At 37.5% G+C, this 16911-nt stretch overlaps 1 protein-coding gene across 19 annotated transcripts in view; it reads right to left on the bottom strand.

The window, feature by feature from the left end:
- TACC1 (transforming acidic coiled-coil containing protein 1) overlaps nucleotides 1–16911 on the bottom strand; it is an 89242-nt gene that overhangs the window by 5542 nt on the left and 66789 nt on the right. For 11 of the 19 annotated variants that reach the window (XM_039853746.1, XM_039853732.1, XM_039853735.1 and 8 more), the window contains 7 exons: nucleotides 14586–14638; nucleotides 9406–9531; nucleotides 7644–7720; nucleotides 5611–5654; nucleotides 4056–4216; nucleotides 3111–3217; nucleotides 308–428 (listed from right to left, as the gene is read on the bottom strand). In XM_039853746.1, the coding sequence (XP_039709680.1) occupies nucleotides 308–428; nucleotides 3111–3217; nucleotides 4056–4216; nucleotides 5611–5654; nucleotides 7644–7720; nucleotides 9406–9531; nucleotides 14586–14638 (689 nt within the window). Of the gene's footprint in view, nucleotides 1–307; nucleotides 429–3110; nucleotides 3218–4055; nucleotides 4217–5610; nucleotides 5655–7643; nucleotides 7721–9405; nucleotides 9532–11247; nucleotides 11308–14585; nucleotides 14639–16911 lie in introns of all 19 variants that reach the window. The other 8 variants (XM_039853729.1, XM_039853733.1, XM_039853731.1 and 5 more) reach the window with 2 other exon arrangements.

Genomic DNA, 16911 nt, shown 5'->3' with positions numbered 1-16911 from the left:
GCAAAATGTCCCCTGCAGGGTAAAATTGCAATGAAGGGGGAGACAGCTTCATATAGTACCTAAAAGACAAAAAGGAAGAAAAGGAGACTCAAAGCCCGCCTAAGCAGTGCTTGGCCCCCTGAACTTCCTCCCTGCACCTTGCCCATGAATATGCCTGGGAGTTTCATGATTTGCCTTGTTTGTCTCCGTCTGAATCAGTGTCTGGGCAAAAAGGCAAGGCCTCTTTCATCCAGATCTACGGCAAGCTAGCCACTGCTGAAGATGAAAACCAAGTGTCTCTGTGGTCATACCACACCCCTCTCCATACCTTCTGCTGAAGGGCCCTTTCCAGGGACTCCACCTTCATCTGTTCCTTCCGGAGTCCTGCGTGGAGAGCTGCGCTCTCAGCCTTTGCTTTTGTTCGAACCTGAGCAATCTCTTCATTGGCTCTGTTTACAGAGTTTTGTTTATAGAATAAAAAGATAAAAAACACACAGTTATCAGTCCTGGCTAGAGAGTCAGGATATTAATCACTGACATCTGTGAGACACAGACTTAAAAGAACTGATTAGGAATCAGTGACCCAAATAATTCAATTTTAATTTACAAAAACTCAGCTTATATACAACTGCTAAGGAAATTTCCATGATGTAAACCAATGGTAGAATTAATCTCAAAAGCCACATTATCCTTCGAAATTCGTGTCACTAGAAGAAGGAATCACATGTCAGTTTCTATAACAATCAGAAAAGTTTTTTTAACCCAGTACAATAGCAGGCAGGATCATCTTTGGGATCATCGCAGCTAAAGAGGCAGGATGCTAACCACTGACACCTACGACACATAGTCCTAAAAGTGACTTTATTGAAGAGGTACAAAAGGAAATTTCTAAATAAATAAATAAATAAATATCAGGTGATGTTAACCAATGAGAGGATGCTAAAGACTTACTAATCAGAGGCATGCAAATTAAAGTGATAAACTTTTAAAATTTATCAGGTTGGCAAAAATTAATAAGGATAATCTTGTCCCGTGTTGGCTGAGATGCCAGGAGACAGGCTCATGTCCTAATTAAGGGACCAAAAACTGGCACTGTCTTCGTGGAGGGCAATATGATAGCAACTATTATAATTTAAAATGTATACACCCTCTGAGCCAGCAGTTTCCTTTTAGTAATCTATCCACAGCAAAATTCCCACTTGGCACAATGGATCTTCACTGCAGCATTGTTTGCAACGGAAAAAAGTATGAAACTAAATGCCCATCAATAAGGAATAAAATAGTCCTAATAAAAATAAAACAACCTAATAAAAATAATTGGACTGAACTATATGTTCTGACATGGAGAAATGATTATGATATACTATTAAGTGAAAAAGGAAACTTGTACTATGACTCCAGGATTTATTTATACACACACAGACACACAGACACAGACACACACAGACACACAGGCACACAGACACACACACACACACACACATACACACACACTGGATAGTACGAATTTTCTTTATATGGCTATATATAGAGTTATATAATAGGTGTATATATAAAGGAAACTTGTTATATATATATTTATATATATGCCAAGTAAAAAAGGAAACTTGTATTATGACTTCAGTATTTTATAATATATATGTATAAAAATAAGTCCAAAGCCATTTTGGGTAGTATTTGTAAAGGCACAAAGAAAAGACTGGAAGGATATACAGTGAACTTGAATAATAGTATTTCTGGGAGTGAGAATGTGTAAAAGAGTGAACTTAAAAGGTTTTATAAATAGAAAGACAAGATAGCAAATGTACAAGTATGTATTACTTTTTAGTTAAAAAATAAAGTTGGATGAACCCTTTATACTTCTCTCCAGGATAAATTCCAAATGCATTGGACTTAATTAAAAAATTAAGCCATGAAAGTATTAAATAGAAAGCATGGGAGAATATTTTATATTCAGCAAGGGAAAGATATTTGTTACTAAGACAGGAAATCCAGAAGCTGTAAAAAAAATGACTGATAAAATTCATTACATAAAAATAAATTTCTGCATATTAAAAAACACTACAGGCAGGCCAAAAGATAAATAACTGGAAAAATTATCCACAACTCATATCACAAAGGACTGGCATCCTTAATGTAATAATATATTTATATATAATACATAAAATATATAAACCGACAATAGAAGACTGGGCAAAGAATAGAGTCATAATAAAGCAAATATAGAGCTACTAAAATGTTCAATTTCACTCATAATATAAATTAAAACTACACTGAATAAAATAAATGATCTGTTGCTTGCCCCCTCCCCACAAAAAAACCCAGCCAACTAAACTGAAATACCATTTTTTCTCTATTAGATTTGTGGAAAACCAAAAATTTGATCCATAGGGAAGAAATGCTCTCATTGTGTAGAGATATAAATACAGATAACTCACATGCATACTTAATGGTAATCATAAAAGATTACTAATTGCAGCACTGTTTGTGGAAGAATTTAAATAACCTGAATGTCCAACAGGAGGGACCAGTTACACAAATGATACAGTCCAACAGTGGAACAAATAAAAAATAAAAAATAAAAAATAAGGAAGTTCTTCAAAGATTAATATGAAAAGATTCACAAAATATACTACTAAATGAAAAAATCAAGGTATGCTATCATCTGTATAAAAAAGGAGATTCTCACCATTTTAAAATAATGGTTCTTGTGTGATGTGATGGAGGTGTGAGCAAATGTTATCATGGTATATTATGAATATATCAAATCAACACACCCTACACCTTAAATTTACACGTTATATGTCAATTATATCTCAGTAAAGCTAAGGGTGAGGTGGGGGAAAGAAGGGGAAAAAGTATATCTGGAAAGATAAAAAATAGTGATTACCCCAGGTAAGGAAAGAGGTGGGACTCAAGTGGAAGGGGGATGGGTTGGAGGAAGATACTATATATCTTCCTAGTCTTTTCAATGTTGAACCAGGGGAAGATTCTATCATTAAAAAAGTTAAATATAATACACACACACAAAAATGCAATCTGGAGTTGCAAAACAGTGATTTTTTTTTCTTGTCTCCATCAATCTTCCCACGACACCATGAAAAGTGGAAGTTTTATGTGCAAGTTCTTACTTGTCTAGTTTTTCTTCTGCGTGGATTTTCAGGGCCTGATATCGCTGTTCCTCTTGTTTAACTCTGGCTAAGTAATCCTGAGCACATTTTTTCAAGGCTTCTTCATTCTGTTCCAAAGTAACAATTTCAAATAAAAGAAACAGGTCATTTTGTTTTTCTTCTGCTAGTAACATACCATTTAGCAGAGTTCTTATTTTAAAAAATGAGAAAATCCAATTAATTCAGATGCCTTTAAATTATACTCTATGGTAATTTGAAACAAGCACAAATAATTCTCACTGAAGAAAATCTAGATAATTTATTCATGTGTTAATTTTCAAATCATACAGTAAAGTTCAGTTACACCAGTACACTTACTTTAAGAAGGCAGTTATTCAAAACTTATTCAATCTGATTCCCACATTAGATAAATTTGCCAGTCTCGTTTTTATTTTAATATGAAAAAAAGAACGTTCACTAATATAAATGTGTCTTATTGATGGTGTGCAATTAAATTAAATCAATATACCCACTTATATCTAAAATTGAAACTATAACACTTTCCTCTAGAATAAGCAGCCTGAATTTTTCAGTGCTATGGCTAGAATCCCTTTCAATTTTATTAATATTAAATTGGCGAATTATCAAAAAGAATGTTTCTAGAATTCCCCTGAAGGTTCCACAGTTCTTAACTCCATGAGACTATGACTGTGCCTAGGGTTTATTTGCCTGAACCAGGAAAAGAATGACCAAGACAAACCATCCGGTAGGCCAGATGCCTTAACAACCACATAAAGAAAAAGGAGGAAAAATTCTCCGGCTTCTCTGGAACACAGGCTACAATACAAGGCCAACAGGGGCCTCAAGTCCCTATTTAAAAAGCTACCCACCTCTGCCATATACATTTGAAGACCCTCTACCAAGAAAATACACTAGTAAGGAGATAGAAAAAAAAAGACATGCTACCTTCTTGAACCCTTCCAGAACACCTTTCAGGTTCTCATATCTCCTGAAGAGATCAGAAAGGGACCTTTCCACAGAATTAAGGTCGGCCAAGGCCTGTTCTTTCTCCATGGTCAGTTGCTGGAAGCTTTTCTGAGAGGTCATACTTGTCCTTTGTTCATCTTCTGTGAATCACAATCAAAAGCAATGGCATATTCATTCAACAAATAGTTAACAGCTGCCCTCCTTGAGCTAAGCAGTGTTCTTGGTGGTGGGGACCCAGTAGTGGACAAAACACAGTTCCCACTTTCAAGGACTTACTTTCTGGTGAGCGAAGATACTTGAAGATACAAGTGATGGAGGAAAAACAAAGCAGGGCAAGAAAGGTGGGGTTCCTTTTTTATACAGAGTGGTCTCACTCGGAGGAGAGATTTGAACAGAGATCCGAAACAACCAAGAGTGGGAGAGGACTATTCCTTGAAGAGGAGAGGAATAGCTGTGAAAATGGCTGTGTACCGGGAAAACATTAGGTGATATGGACAGTAGAAAATATGTTTAAATGCAGAAAGACCTGACTTTGGTTTAGGGAGTCAGTCCTTACAATATTGGCAAGAAGAGGTTCTAAATTCTTGTGCAGGGAGATCAACCACTGTCATTTTGGAAGGGCACCCATGGGTCCGATACAAGGAAAGCATAACCTGCAGTGGAGTAAGAACACTGCGCCACACCAGAGAGATCCCACCTAGGATGATGAACGATGTGGCTAGGCCATCAACGCTCTAGGTACTGGGTGGAATACTGGCTTTCCCCAGAATCCAAGTGTTGGGCATCCTCTAAAATGAACCCAACTACAGTTGATCCTCATTATTCGTGGATTCTGTATTTGTGAAAATGCTTACTTGCTAAAATTTATTTGTAACCCCCAAATCAATACCTCTGGTGCATTCCTGGTCATTAATGGACATGCACAGAATGGCAAAAAAGTTGAGTTACCTGACATGCACATTCTCAGCTGAGGTTGAACAAGGCGACCTTTCTTGCTTCATACTGCACACAAGAGTCCTTTTCAATCTATTTAGAGCCACATTTTTTTTGTTTTGTTTTTGAAATTTTGTGCTTTCTGTTTAAACGGATCCCAAGTGTAGTGCTGAAGTGCAGTCTAGTGTTCCTAAGTGCAAGAAGGCTGTGATGTGCATCATGGGGAAAATACATGTGTTAGATAAATTTAGTTCATACAAGAACTATATAGGACTGTTTGCCATGAGTTCAATGTTAATGAATCAACAAGAGATATCAAATAAGATGTATTTAAACAGAAATACACACAAAACAAGATTATGTACTGACAAAAAAAATTGTGACCAGAGGCTTGCAGGAACCTAACCTTGTATTTTATTTTCCCTAGAAGCAATAGTTCAGTATTTGCTAATTCACTGTTTGTGGCAACTTTATAGAACATTAACTACTGCAAATGAGAATCGATTGTTACCTAAGTGATAGACAAACTGAAGTTTGTATCTTGATTTGAAAATCATCTATGGGTCCTATGGCTTATACCCCAGAAAAAAAATTTCCTTACCAATCATTTGGGCAATAGTCTTTTCATATTCGGCCACAATTTTCCTTAGAAAAATTATCAGAAGAAAATTTTTAGACAATGGAAGATAAAGAAATGCAACCCCAATTAAATACATTAAAATATCCTGACAAATTTACATAACCCATTTATCTGCTTTGAGCTCTTTTACGTTAATGAGATTTGTTAATGTTCAAAAATGTTTTTCTTCAGATTTTATTTTTAACAAGCCTTCATTCTATTTATATAAACAACTGCCTTCACTTTTTCTTTGCTCCTATGAGAATGACCTCAAGGCAATAGACTGAGTTTGCTTAGACAAATCAATCTTTTACAAAATAAATTACAACAGTCTTCCCTTATGTGCAGTTTTGTGTTCCACAATTTTTGTCACCCGCAGTCAACTGCAGTCTGAAAATATTAACTGTAAAATTCCGGAAATAAACAATTTTAAGTTTTAAATTTCATGACATTCTGAGTAGCACGATGAAATCATGAGGCGCCCCCCTCGGTCCCACCCAGTACACAAATCGGCCCTTTGTCCAGCATCTTCATGTTGTATACACTACGAGCCTATAAGCCACTTAGTAGCAGTCTTGGTTATCAGATCGACTATTGTGCCATCACAGTGCTGTGTTCAAGTAACCCTTATTTTACTCAATAATGGCTCCAAAGGGCAAGAGTAGTGATACTGGCAATTCGGATGTGCTTGCTTTAAATGAAAAGGTGAGTATAGTACAATAAAATATTTTGGGAGACAGACTGCATTCACATAACTTTTATTACAGTATATTGTTATGATTGTTCTATTTTACTATTGCTTATTGTTGTTAATCTCTTATTGTGTCTAATTTATAAATTAAACTATCATAGGTATATACGTATCGGAAAAATAGTACATATAAGTTTTGGTACTATCTGCAGTTTCAGGCATCTACTGGGGAGTCCTGAAATGAAATGCCCGTGGATGGGGGGTGGGGGTGCGGGGGCGGGGTAGACTACGGTAATGGCATTATCGTGCCTTTTCCTAAGAAATCTAATCAGAGTTTATGCTTTCCTGGCCCCAATCTACCCTTTCAGCCATTTTGTCCCTTCTGATTAAGTTCCAAGTTTTATTTTACTGTCTTGATTCCAAAAGTATTTCAGTTATTCAAAGACATTAAAGATCACCCTGTTGTGTTAACCTTTACTTTAGCAAAGTGTAATGTTTTCCTGACTGTACCCTTCCCTGTAACCCCTCCATGAGAAATGATGGCTTCCCCTTGCCCATCACTTTGACCCTACATCCAAGTTTCTCATGATGGCTTTGTACATTCTCCAAGGGCAGGGGCCATCATCCTTTCCTCTCCACCACACCCAGCATGGGATCTTACACCCAGTAAATGCTCAAAAAAACCCAATAATATAGGAGCCACAAATTAGTACAGACATATTTTAAATGCCTCTTAGTCATTTAAGTGTTGACTGTACAGTGTACAAATTATGCTTTTTCCCCCTCTTCTCTGATGCCATCTTTAGTTATTTCACAGCTCCTAACTCTCCTTTCTAGGGAGTAAGCAGCAAATATAAAAACATTTCAATTTAAATATGCCAATCAATTCCGTTTCCTGTTAACATGCTTTTTATAATCTATTTGTTGGTTATGAGATTCGAAGCTTTCATGTATAATTAATTTTAGAAAAGTATTATGAATTATAATGCCTCTATAATTGACTGTCAGTAAATCTCATTACTCTGTATTTCAAATGGATATTTTTACATAAATTCATGTCTTTTCAAAAGATAATTATGTGGGTTCTGCTTACTTGTAATGCTCTGAACACCCCCAAAATAAGCTACAGTATTTGATAATATAATAACTGGTTAGCAATATTCATGAAATGACATTATCAGTCACAAATTAAGGTGCAAATAGCAAAGCCCTCAAGTTCTCAACATTTGGTTCTGTGGTAAGCAAATACTTTCATCATTTCATTTGTATTAAATCTAATAATGCATAAAAGTATCCAACCCCATGCCCAAACCTCCAATCTAACCTCATCTCCAAGACCTCTTGTCGAGTTTCTTCGTATTTTTTCTTCCATTCATTTGCTTCAATCTCTTTAGTGATTATCTAGATTATAATAGAGATAAAGCTTGATTTTACCTACTCAATCTATTACAGTTTGAATTTAAGTTTGGACACTGAAAGAAACACACAATGAGGTCCACCCAAGACATTCCATCTACATTAGGAATATGAAACCCCAAAGTCTATTTAATGCTCATAAGCATTTGGAAAAATGAACTCTTAGCCAAACAAGGTCCTGGAGTGTAGCCACCAGAGTGAAGGTGAGCAGAACACCTCCTGGGAAAATTCCAAGTGGTAATTACAATCTCTATAAATTTTTACCTCAGTCCAGGGTCTGGCTCTCAACTCTGTAGGCCCAGAAAACTGATTGGGACAGGACACTAAAAGCAAAGCCATCTGTCTAACAGAGACTTACCTTTACCAAAGTGGACACTAGAGCACCAATTTATTAAGATGAGAAATGAAACTGCCACAAAATCAGACTGCTAAAGTTGGTATGACTAGCATATTCTCCTTCCACACAGATTTCTGATTGCTTAATAAGAATGGAGTCAGAAAGAGGGACTCAGAAGTTCAATGCCTCCAGTCAAATTCAGCCATCTCACTTAGGCAGGATTTTGTTAGACCAGAACCCTTATCCCTATTTGGAATGCCCTTGCTAACTGGAAAGAAATATTCTAAATTCATTGCCTCAAACTCTATTGCCCTGGACAGGGCTTGAATGGGCATCTGTTGTTCTTTTATTTTACTTTTCTCTGCTTCTCTCTTTCTAGTTAATACATTCTTTATTATAGTGCTTTAATCAGGATGTCAAAATCCTAGAAGCCGGTTTTTCTGCTTTGGGTGACTAAGGACATCTCTGCTCTGATCCATTTAGTGGTCATCTGATAGTTGAACTCTTAGGAGAAAGAGATAATCAATTTTCTCATTTACAAGATTTTGGTGGGCCTCCTTAACATTACTCCCAAGTTTGAAAATAGGACTAGCTAACATCCCTCATTATCAACCTAATGCTATTTTTTCAAGCTTTACGAGACTTGTATCAGAGGTACTTAATTACTGTCATTGGATTATAAAAATAAAATTGCTACACCAAGAAATTACCTTCTTTAAAAAATAGGTGGACTCATCAAATAACACGAACCAAATACATAAAATATACCACAGAAATATAATGGGAGAGAGTGGTAACTGACTAATAGTATGTAATATTATCTTTCATATCTTTTGGATCACCCAAGAAAGATCCAGCAGTGATCTATTTTGAAGAGAGCCTGCTCAGGAAAGACAATAAAGGAATGTGAGAGCTGAACTGTTTAATTAAAGAATGGAGGAAGGTAGGAAACAATTTTATATTACTGCAAGTCTAGAATTTAAGGAACTTTTATGTATGAGCATATATATCTTCCATAAAATGTAGGCACTGATTTAGTCACATATGTGGATAAAGTTGGTAAAATTCTATATTTAAAATTTCAAGGCTAAAAGACAAAGAAGTATACAAAATTCTTAAGGCTATTTCAAAGCATCAGCTTTTCTCCCTGGACGCCAGAATGTCAGAACTCCAGTACCAATGTGGGAATCCTTTATATGAGCGAAACAAGCTGTGGGAAATAAGAACTTCTGACCAGGGATAACTCAGGCCAACAGAGATGGAATCTGCCTGCTGGCACATGGGCTTTACAAAGAAATGGAGTGATAAGTGGACAGAACAAGAAAGCCTTTACCTCCTCTCTTATCAGGGTGAGCACGGCTGTCTTATCTGATTCACTGAGGCAGATGCCATCCAGGGGGCTCTCACCTCCACAGGCCACAGACACGGGGGCTTTCTCCATAGGGGACTCCAACAGTCCCTGAGTTGGGGAAAAGGTTACATTTAATACATTGTTTTCAGCTTCTTAATCCCAAATACTTCTTCAATAACTTCCTCATTACTAAATCGATCGCAATCTTTAAAAATATGTTTGGGAAAAAAAAAAAAACCAGGAGGGTTTTAAAAAATAAATCCAGTTACAGTGCTATCTAAAGGAAAAACTTGTTCTAATGATGATGGGGGCAGAAAGGCGGGGGAGGCGGCAGTTAGCTTCTGTTTAACAGATAGCCTAGAGAAGTTTTCTTATCCAAAAAGAGACAGTGTAATCATAGTGGTCAGTCACCAAAGAATTACATGCATGAAAGAGAAAGCTAACCATGGTTAATGCCTCCTTTTTCAGAGGGTTTCTGGGGATGACGTGTTCCATGTAAATAATTTTTCAAAAAAAGTATCAATTTTTTTTACATATTGCTGCTTTGTGTGTCTCTATTTAGTCACATTAGATGGAAATGTTCCTAAAATGTATCGCTAACTTTCAGGCCTAAGGAAGCAGAAATGGCGAATATATCTGAACCGTGACCCCCACCCCCACTCTCGGATGATTCAGAATCATCAGGAATGTCAAATGCTCTGCAGTGATGTTATGTGGTAACCCAGCAATGTTGTCAGGTGCACACCATTATGTGCTCCTGTACGAAGTGGCCGCATGTAGGTCAAGATCTGTACCTGTACTTCCATTTTTTGGTTCCTTCTTGCTATTAAGGTTTCAGTTCCCTCTGGTAGCATTTCGCTTTATGATGTACCAGCTTGCTTTTAGCATAAACTCATCACATCAGGTTCTAGAGTCACTTTTGGTTAGCATTTTGTTTTTCACAAGAATATAGATTTTGTACTATTTTCTTTCCTAGAAGGCATTTTTTGGGCTATTTCCCCTCACCTATATAAGTAAACTTTTTGTATACATGGGGGAAAAAAAGCTGTCTAATGACATCCAAAATGCTAGCCAAAATGACCTAGGAATAATCTTAAATGTCAGTATAACTAATCAATTAGTTATTGATTAAAATCAATCAGTTCTCTAGCATCTTATTTGAACCAAGACTAAACATAAAGTCCAAGATCAACTAAGACCAGTGGTTTTTAAACTTTTCAGGGTCATTATAGATTCACTCTCTCTCTAGAAAAATGCTTAAAACACACACACATAATTTGTGCATACAGCTTCACAGACCTCATATACGGGCCCAATATAGAAACTCTGGGCTTAGGTCACAGAAAAGGGAAATGCAAAGCCACAAGCTGGCAGAGCCTATTTCTAGTAGCATTTGGGGGAGGGCAGCCCACTATGCTGACAGAAGTCCAAAGTACCCCCAGAAACACTCTTTCTTGAGATAGATCTATCACTAGAGCAAGAAGCTACTTGTGGTGGCAGCCTCTAAAACAGCCTAATAAGGCCCATCTCCTGGTACTAACCCTCTCGTGCAACCTCCTCTTCTTGCGTGCAGGCTTACCTAATGACTCATTTCTAAAGAACAGAATATGATTAAGTCATGGGATGCCATTTCTGAGATTAGTTTACAAAAAGACTCCAGATTCCACTCTATAAGAAGCTCCATGGAAAGGCCCACATGGCAAGGAACTGATATCTCTATCAACATCTAGCAAGGACCTGAGATGTGCCAATAGCCATGTGAGTGAGCCTGAAAGGGGATCCACCCCAAGTTGAGCCCCGAGGTGACCGAGCCCTGGTCAATACCTTGATCACAGCCTGTGAGAGACTCTGAGTCAGAGGCACCCAGCAACCGTCCAAGGGTTCCTGATCCAGAAATGGTGAGATAATAAATGTTTGTTGTATAGAACTAATAAACCTCAGGACATTCAAATCAACCCATTAATTTCCTGTGCCACATTTCTCATCAAGAGGCTTTCTCATAATCTTGCTTCTCATGTAATTTGCCGACAGGGAGATAATGTACTAAATTAAGCTGACACATTTGGGTCATCTTTGTTGTTACATTTCTGATTCTAAACTAATACATTTATTTAAAAAATGTCTTTTGTGAGTGTTTATTATTCTAAGTCAGAATCCTCAAGTTGAGTCAACTCTAGGAAATAGCCTCCTGTGCCTCCTGTGACCATCATGTTAGCAAAAATTTGGGAAATAAGTCAAAAGATTTATTAGTAAGGAAAATATCAACATCTATTCTGGAGTTCAGCATCTCATTCATTTGTTGAGGGGATAAACAAATTCAGTCTGCCTGCTTGTTTAACAACTTAATATTAACAAATGTGGTGTCTGGAAAGGCAGAATTCTGAGTTGAAGGTAGAAAATCAGATCTCAGACCATGGCAAATATTTTCAGATAAGTGGGCTCTGCAGCCTGCAGCTATCCCCCGGGTTACTCCCCTCTGCCTGGCCACATGCCACAAGCCTCTTGGCTCGAAATGCAACAGCTCTTATGAGGTGATAAGAGCAGAGCAGGAATTCATGCTGTGGCCTATTTGAGCCACCTCTTCCAGTCCCCTAGGATTTAACTTTTTATATTCCTTGGTCCTTTATATTATCAAACAGTGTAGAAAGCCTACAGAGTCTCCCTTCACAGAGAACTGGCCTGACGACCTCTTCCTGGGCTGGGCAATCTTATATAATTAATAAAGATGCTAAATCAATCAATCATGTCCTTCCAAAAAGGTCCCATTTCATTGTCCCCTAATCCTTCTCCCTGTCCCACAAAGCATTTACAACTGAGGACCAACAAAGATCTGTCTACAGACAGTAGAACTCAATGGAGTCCTGGCTACAAGTTAACAGTGAGCACGGATGTCAAAAAATAATTCTCTTTGCTCATATCCTTGAAGTGGGAGAATCAGCATCACTAATATGTTGCAGTAGGCTGAGTGTGCTCATCTCATCAGCTGCCCTTGAATCCATGGAGCAGGATCACCCCTGCTACTTCTCTAACAGAGAGACATGCTTGGAAAAGCCAAACAAGCTCATCTTTTAAGAAGGTTGAGACTTCTTAAAAAAATAAATTGACTCCTAAGTGAAAAATGCTGCAGACCAATAGCTGAGAAGCAAGATGAGAGACCTAACACCCACTGTTCACTGTACTCTGGCCTTAGGTATTCTGCCCTCGCCACCACCTACTCTGGGCATGAGACTGCAAAAGAAATGTGCTCCAGAGCAACCCAGAGAGACTTTAAAAAGTAAATACTACATTAAACAGATTTCTTTATTCAATATTTTGAATATTACAATTTCTTAATGCAACATTTTTTCAACATTCTAAGTAGATATTTATTTTAGGAAGTTCAACTTGGGTTACTTTGAAAAGATCACAACATAAAATATGTTCTTTACCAGATGGGCCTAGAGACAAGTATTCTCCGTATTTCTTTCTTTCTCTCTTTCTCACCCTTTTCCTATCAACATCACACCACCTTCTATTAGCCTAGCACTTTACAGCTTCAATCTTTCATGTTATCATTTCATTTTATCCTCACAACCACTCTGATGAGGTAAATATGTGCTACTAATTTTACGGATGAGTAAGTTGGGAATCCAGAAGTTTAATCCAGAAGTTTGTTTCAAGAATTGAGTAAACCACCTGAATCTGTAGCCACACAGACCAATGTTTGGTCTATTCGTGACATCCTTTTTCAATCATCTTTTTGCTATTTTTACACACTGAAGATACTCAAAAGTGTTCCCATAGTACTTGGAAAACTTTACAAGAAACTGGTTTCCCCAAGTGCACAACCAGGCTGATCTGGTAGTGGAGTATAGAGTCTCATCTTTTCACAAGTGGGGATAGAAAGTGTCCCCCTCTCTCACAGATGAGGAAACCCAGGTGGAAGTCTGTGAGTAGCTGCACTGGGATTAGATAACCTGGCTTCCAAAAAAGCTAAGGATCAAATGAATTTCTAAACAAAAGTGATTTTATCCAGAAACAAAAATCACTAATGTGTGAGGCCCTGTGAGGGGACAATGGTCCCAAGTCTCTACGTGTTATGTGTATGTCTTCCATACGCTCGTGCTTCCACAGGCTCTCCTCCACCTATCTACCCTCATATTTGCTCATACTACCTCTAGGGAAATACTGGGGTCACAGCCCAACAGTGAATGCTGAAAACAAGCCAAATGGAAACATTCTACAAAACGACTGACCAGTACTCTTCAAAAGTGTCAAAGTCAGGAAAGACAAAGAAATACTGAGGAACTGTCACAGATTAAAGGAGACTAAGGACATGAGAACTAAATGCAATGTGGGACTTGACACTAGAAGAAAGGCATTATTGGGACAACTGGTAAAATTCAAATATGGTTTATGAATTAAATAATACTGTATCAGTCAGTGTTAGTTGATTTTGATAACTGTACGGTGATTATATAAAATGTTAACATTTGAGGAATATAGGTGAAAGATTTACAAGAATTTTTTGTACTGTTCTTGTATGTCTAAAAGTTTTTGTTTTTGTTTTTGTTTTTTTTTTATTAGCTCAGGTTCAGCCTTCCTGACACCTGCCACACAGTCGGGCAGCACTGGCTCCCACAGCCCCGGGAATACCTTCTATTATAGCATTCACCACCGGGTGTCGTTGTTTCCATTTTGTATCTACTACCAGTGCTGTTCAAAAGAAATATAATACAAGCCATATGTAATTTAAAAATTCTGAGTAGCCACATTTAAAAAGTAAGGAGAAACAGGTAAAATTAATTTTAATAATATAGTTTAGTTAATTCAATAGATCCAAAATATTATCATCTCAACATATAATCAATGTAAAAAGTTAGAGGCATTTTATTTTCCTTCTTTTTGTACCAAGTCTTCAAAAACTAGTTATATTTTATAGTTACAGGACTTCTCAATTCACACTAGCTACAGTTCAAGTGCTCAGAATCACATGCAGCTAGTGGGTGCTGCCTAGGTCATCTCAGGAGAGACTATGAACCCTTCCAATGAATAAGCTGTGTTTTATTTATATTTCACCCCCATCACAAACAGTGACTAGAATTTATTTAATGATTTAACACGGGCTTCAAAATAAATATTTAAAAAAAAAATGAGTTCCACCCCAAAGGTTAGGAACTTACAGGCACAGGAGATCCATCTTTTTCCATCTTCTGGCATGTCTCTTTCTCTATGCCTAAAACACAGAAAGTCATTTTTGTAGTCATCCCAAGAAGTTGGTTCCTTTCCTACCCAACGAAAGACACTTGGAAACCCCAATGTAGGCCCAGAATGACATCTGTGAAGACATGAACAGTATTTCAAGACTGTCAAAAGAGCACTGGCTTTCTGTTGACCACTGTGTTGTCTGTGTTAAAAGTCCAAAATATTCAGAAGAAAGAAGAGTGCACAGTTGGCCATAAATGGAGTACAATCTACAGGTGGAAGGAACAGCAAGCCTGCCCTCTTGTGTCCATGTACTAACCCCGGGACTATTTCGGAAAGGAAACCATAACACTGAATGTTATTTTATTACCAAGTCTGAGTGAATTTAAATTCCAGCCCAAAAGGGTAGCCTCAATCTAATTAGTGTAGCAGATAAAACAATTAGCTCTAAATTTAATGCTTGCAAAACTAAATTTGTTTTCTACCTCCCACTCTACCACTAGAGGCAATATTTAAAAAAACAACACTATGCTTGCTTTTTCTAATTAAATAAATATGTACTCACTGGAGATAATTTTAAAATATGGAAAGGCACACAAAAGTTTAAAACTACAGTCTTCCACAAAGCAATAGCGAATTACTATTTTAAAGTTCTATCTGTCAATAGTGAATTACTTAAAACGCAAATGTGACCATCACTACTCTGCTTAAAAACCTTCCATGGCTCCCCTACACCTATAGGATCGAGCCCAAATTCCTCAGTACTATCTCATTTTCCGACTTGTCTTGTACTCACAGAGAGCTGGGCATTTTAGCAACATGGCAGATTCCTTCCCATCCCTGAGAAAGATTCTCATTCCCTGGTGCACATCTACGCCTGTATCTCTCAAGACCTAGCTCAAAGGTGACTCTCCCTAGTCAACGATCTCTGATTGCCCTGGCTGAGACAGTGCACCCATCCACCTCCACATCCATCTCCCATCCATGCATGACCATGGCCTCTGTTTGCTCTCACAACATGGCTAACCAGTTACACAGAGGGTAACACTAGCTGTTCACTAACGTTGCAGACAGCACTGTATCTAATAGAACCCCAGCTCTATAAATTTATGTTGAAGAAATTTCCTCTTAGTGAAAAAGAATAATTCAACAAATATCTACCATGCACCTGCACTAGAGGAAATTCAAAGATGAACCACTCGCAGTCCTTAACTTTAAGAAATTTATCAAAGATGCCTTTCTATAATCAATACACAAAACAGGAACAGCGAAAATGAATGTGTTGGGGGCATAAAACACAATGTGTTGGGAGCCGAGGCACAATTTTGAGACAGACCTGAAAGGATAGGCAGAATTTTTAAAGGAGATGGCAAAGAAAGGTACTTCAAATAAAAGAAATATGTGTAGGTACAAAGTACTAAGGATTAGACCACATAACTGGGTAACGGGGTATAATGGGAAAAGGCAAACGAGATCTTGGCAAAGACGTCAGAGCGGAAAGAGGCCTGGGAAGAAATCCGGAACAGCGCCTGGCACATTTACTTTATAGATGGGAAACTGAGACCTGGGGGTGGGGAGGAGGCTGGACTTAGAAAAAGTCCAGGTTCCCACCTATTTCTCTGGTTTGATGATAGATCACGATTTTTTAAATTCTAAGTACAAAAGCCTCAAATTAAATTATGTTGCTGAAAATCTGAGTTTTTAATAATGTTTAATGTAGTCAGGAACATGATTCTAAACATTTCACAAGTCAAGTTTAGGGCCACAGATATAAGTTGGGACCTGGAAGAGGACCTTGGCTCTCGAATGTTCTAAGAGTCCAATAGCAAGAAGCTTCAGCGCAGTTAGTCTGGGTTCTTATTAAAGCATTAAGAAGGATTTTATAGGGCATTGATCAATTTCAGTCTACCACATCTGTGAACAGGAAAATTTATAAAAGTTTAGCGAAATGAAAATCTCTTCACACTTTAGCACTGTGGTTAAAAGACTATGGAACCAGACTGCTGAAATTTGAATACGAGGTCTACCATTTATTAGCCATTTATAAGTGACCTTGGCCAAGTTACTTAACTTCTATGTCTCACTTTACTTCTCTGAAAAATGGCGGGGGGAGGCGAATACCTAGCGAGGAGTAATGAGTTAATGCATATAAAGCACTTAGAACAATGCCTGCGCATGGGAAGGCAATATATGTGTTAGTTATTATTATTTCTGTAAGCTGAACAATGAGCACAATCACATGTAATCACAACATGATTACAGGCCACTATACTTTAAGATGTGGTCACATTAAAATAAATTATA

The sequence above is a fragment of the Pteropus medius genome, unplaced genomic scaffold (assembly GCF_902729225.1).
Source record: "Pteropus medius unplaced genomic scaffold, Ma_sr-lr_union100, whole genome shotgun sequence".
Lineage (NCBI taxonomy): Eukaryota > Metazoa > Chordata > Mammalia > Chiroptera > Pteropodidae > Pteropus > Pteropus medius.
The sequence above is the reverse complement of the archived record's forward strand: the minus strand, read 5'-3'. Positions and strand labels throughout refer to the sequence as shown.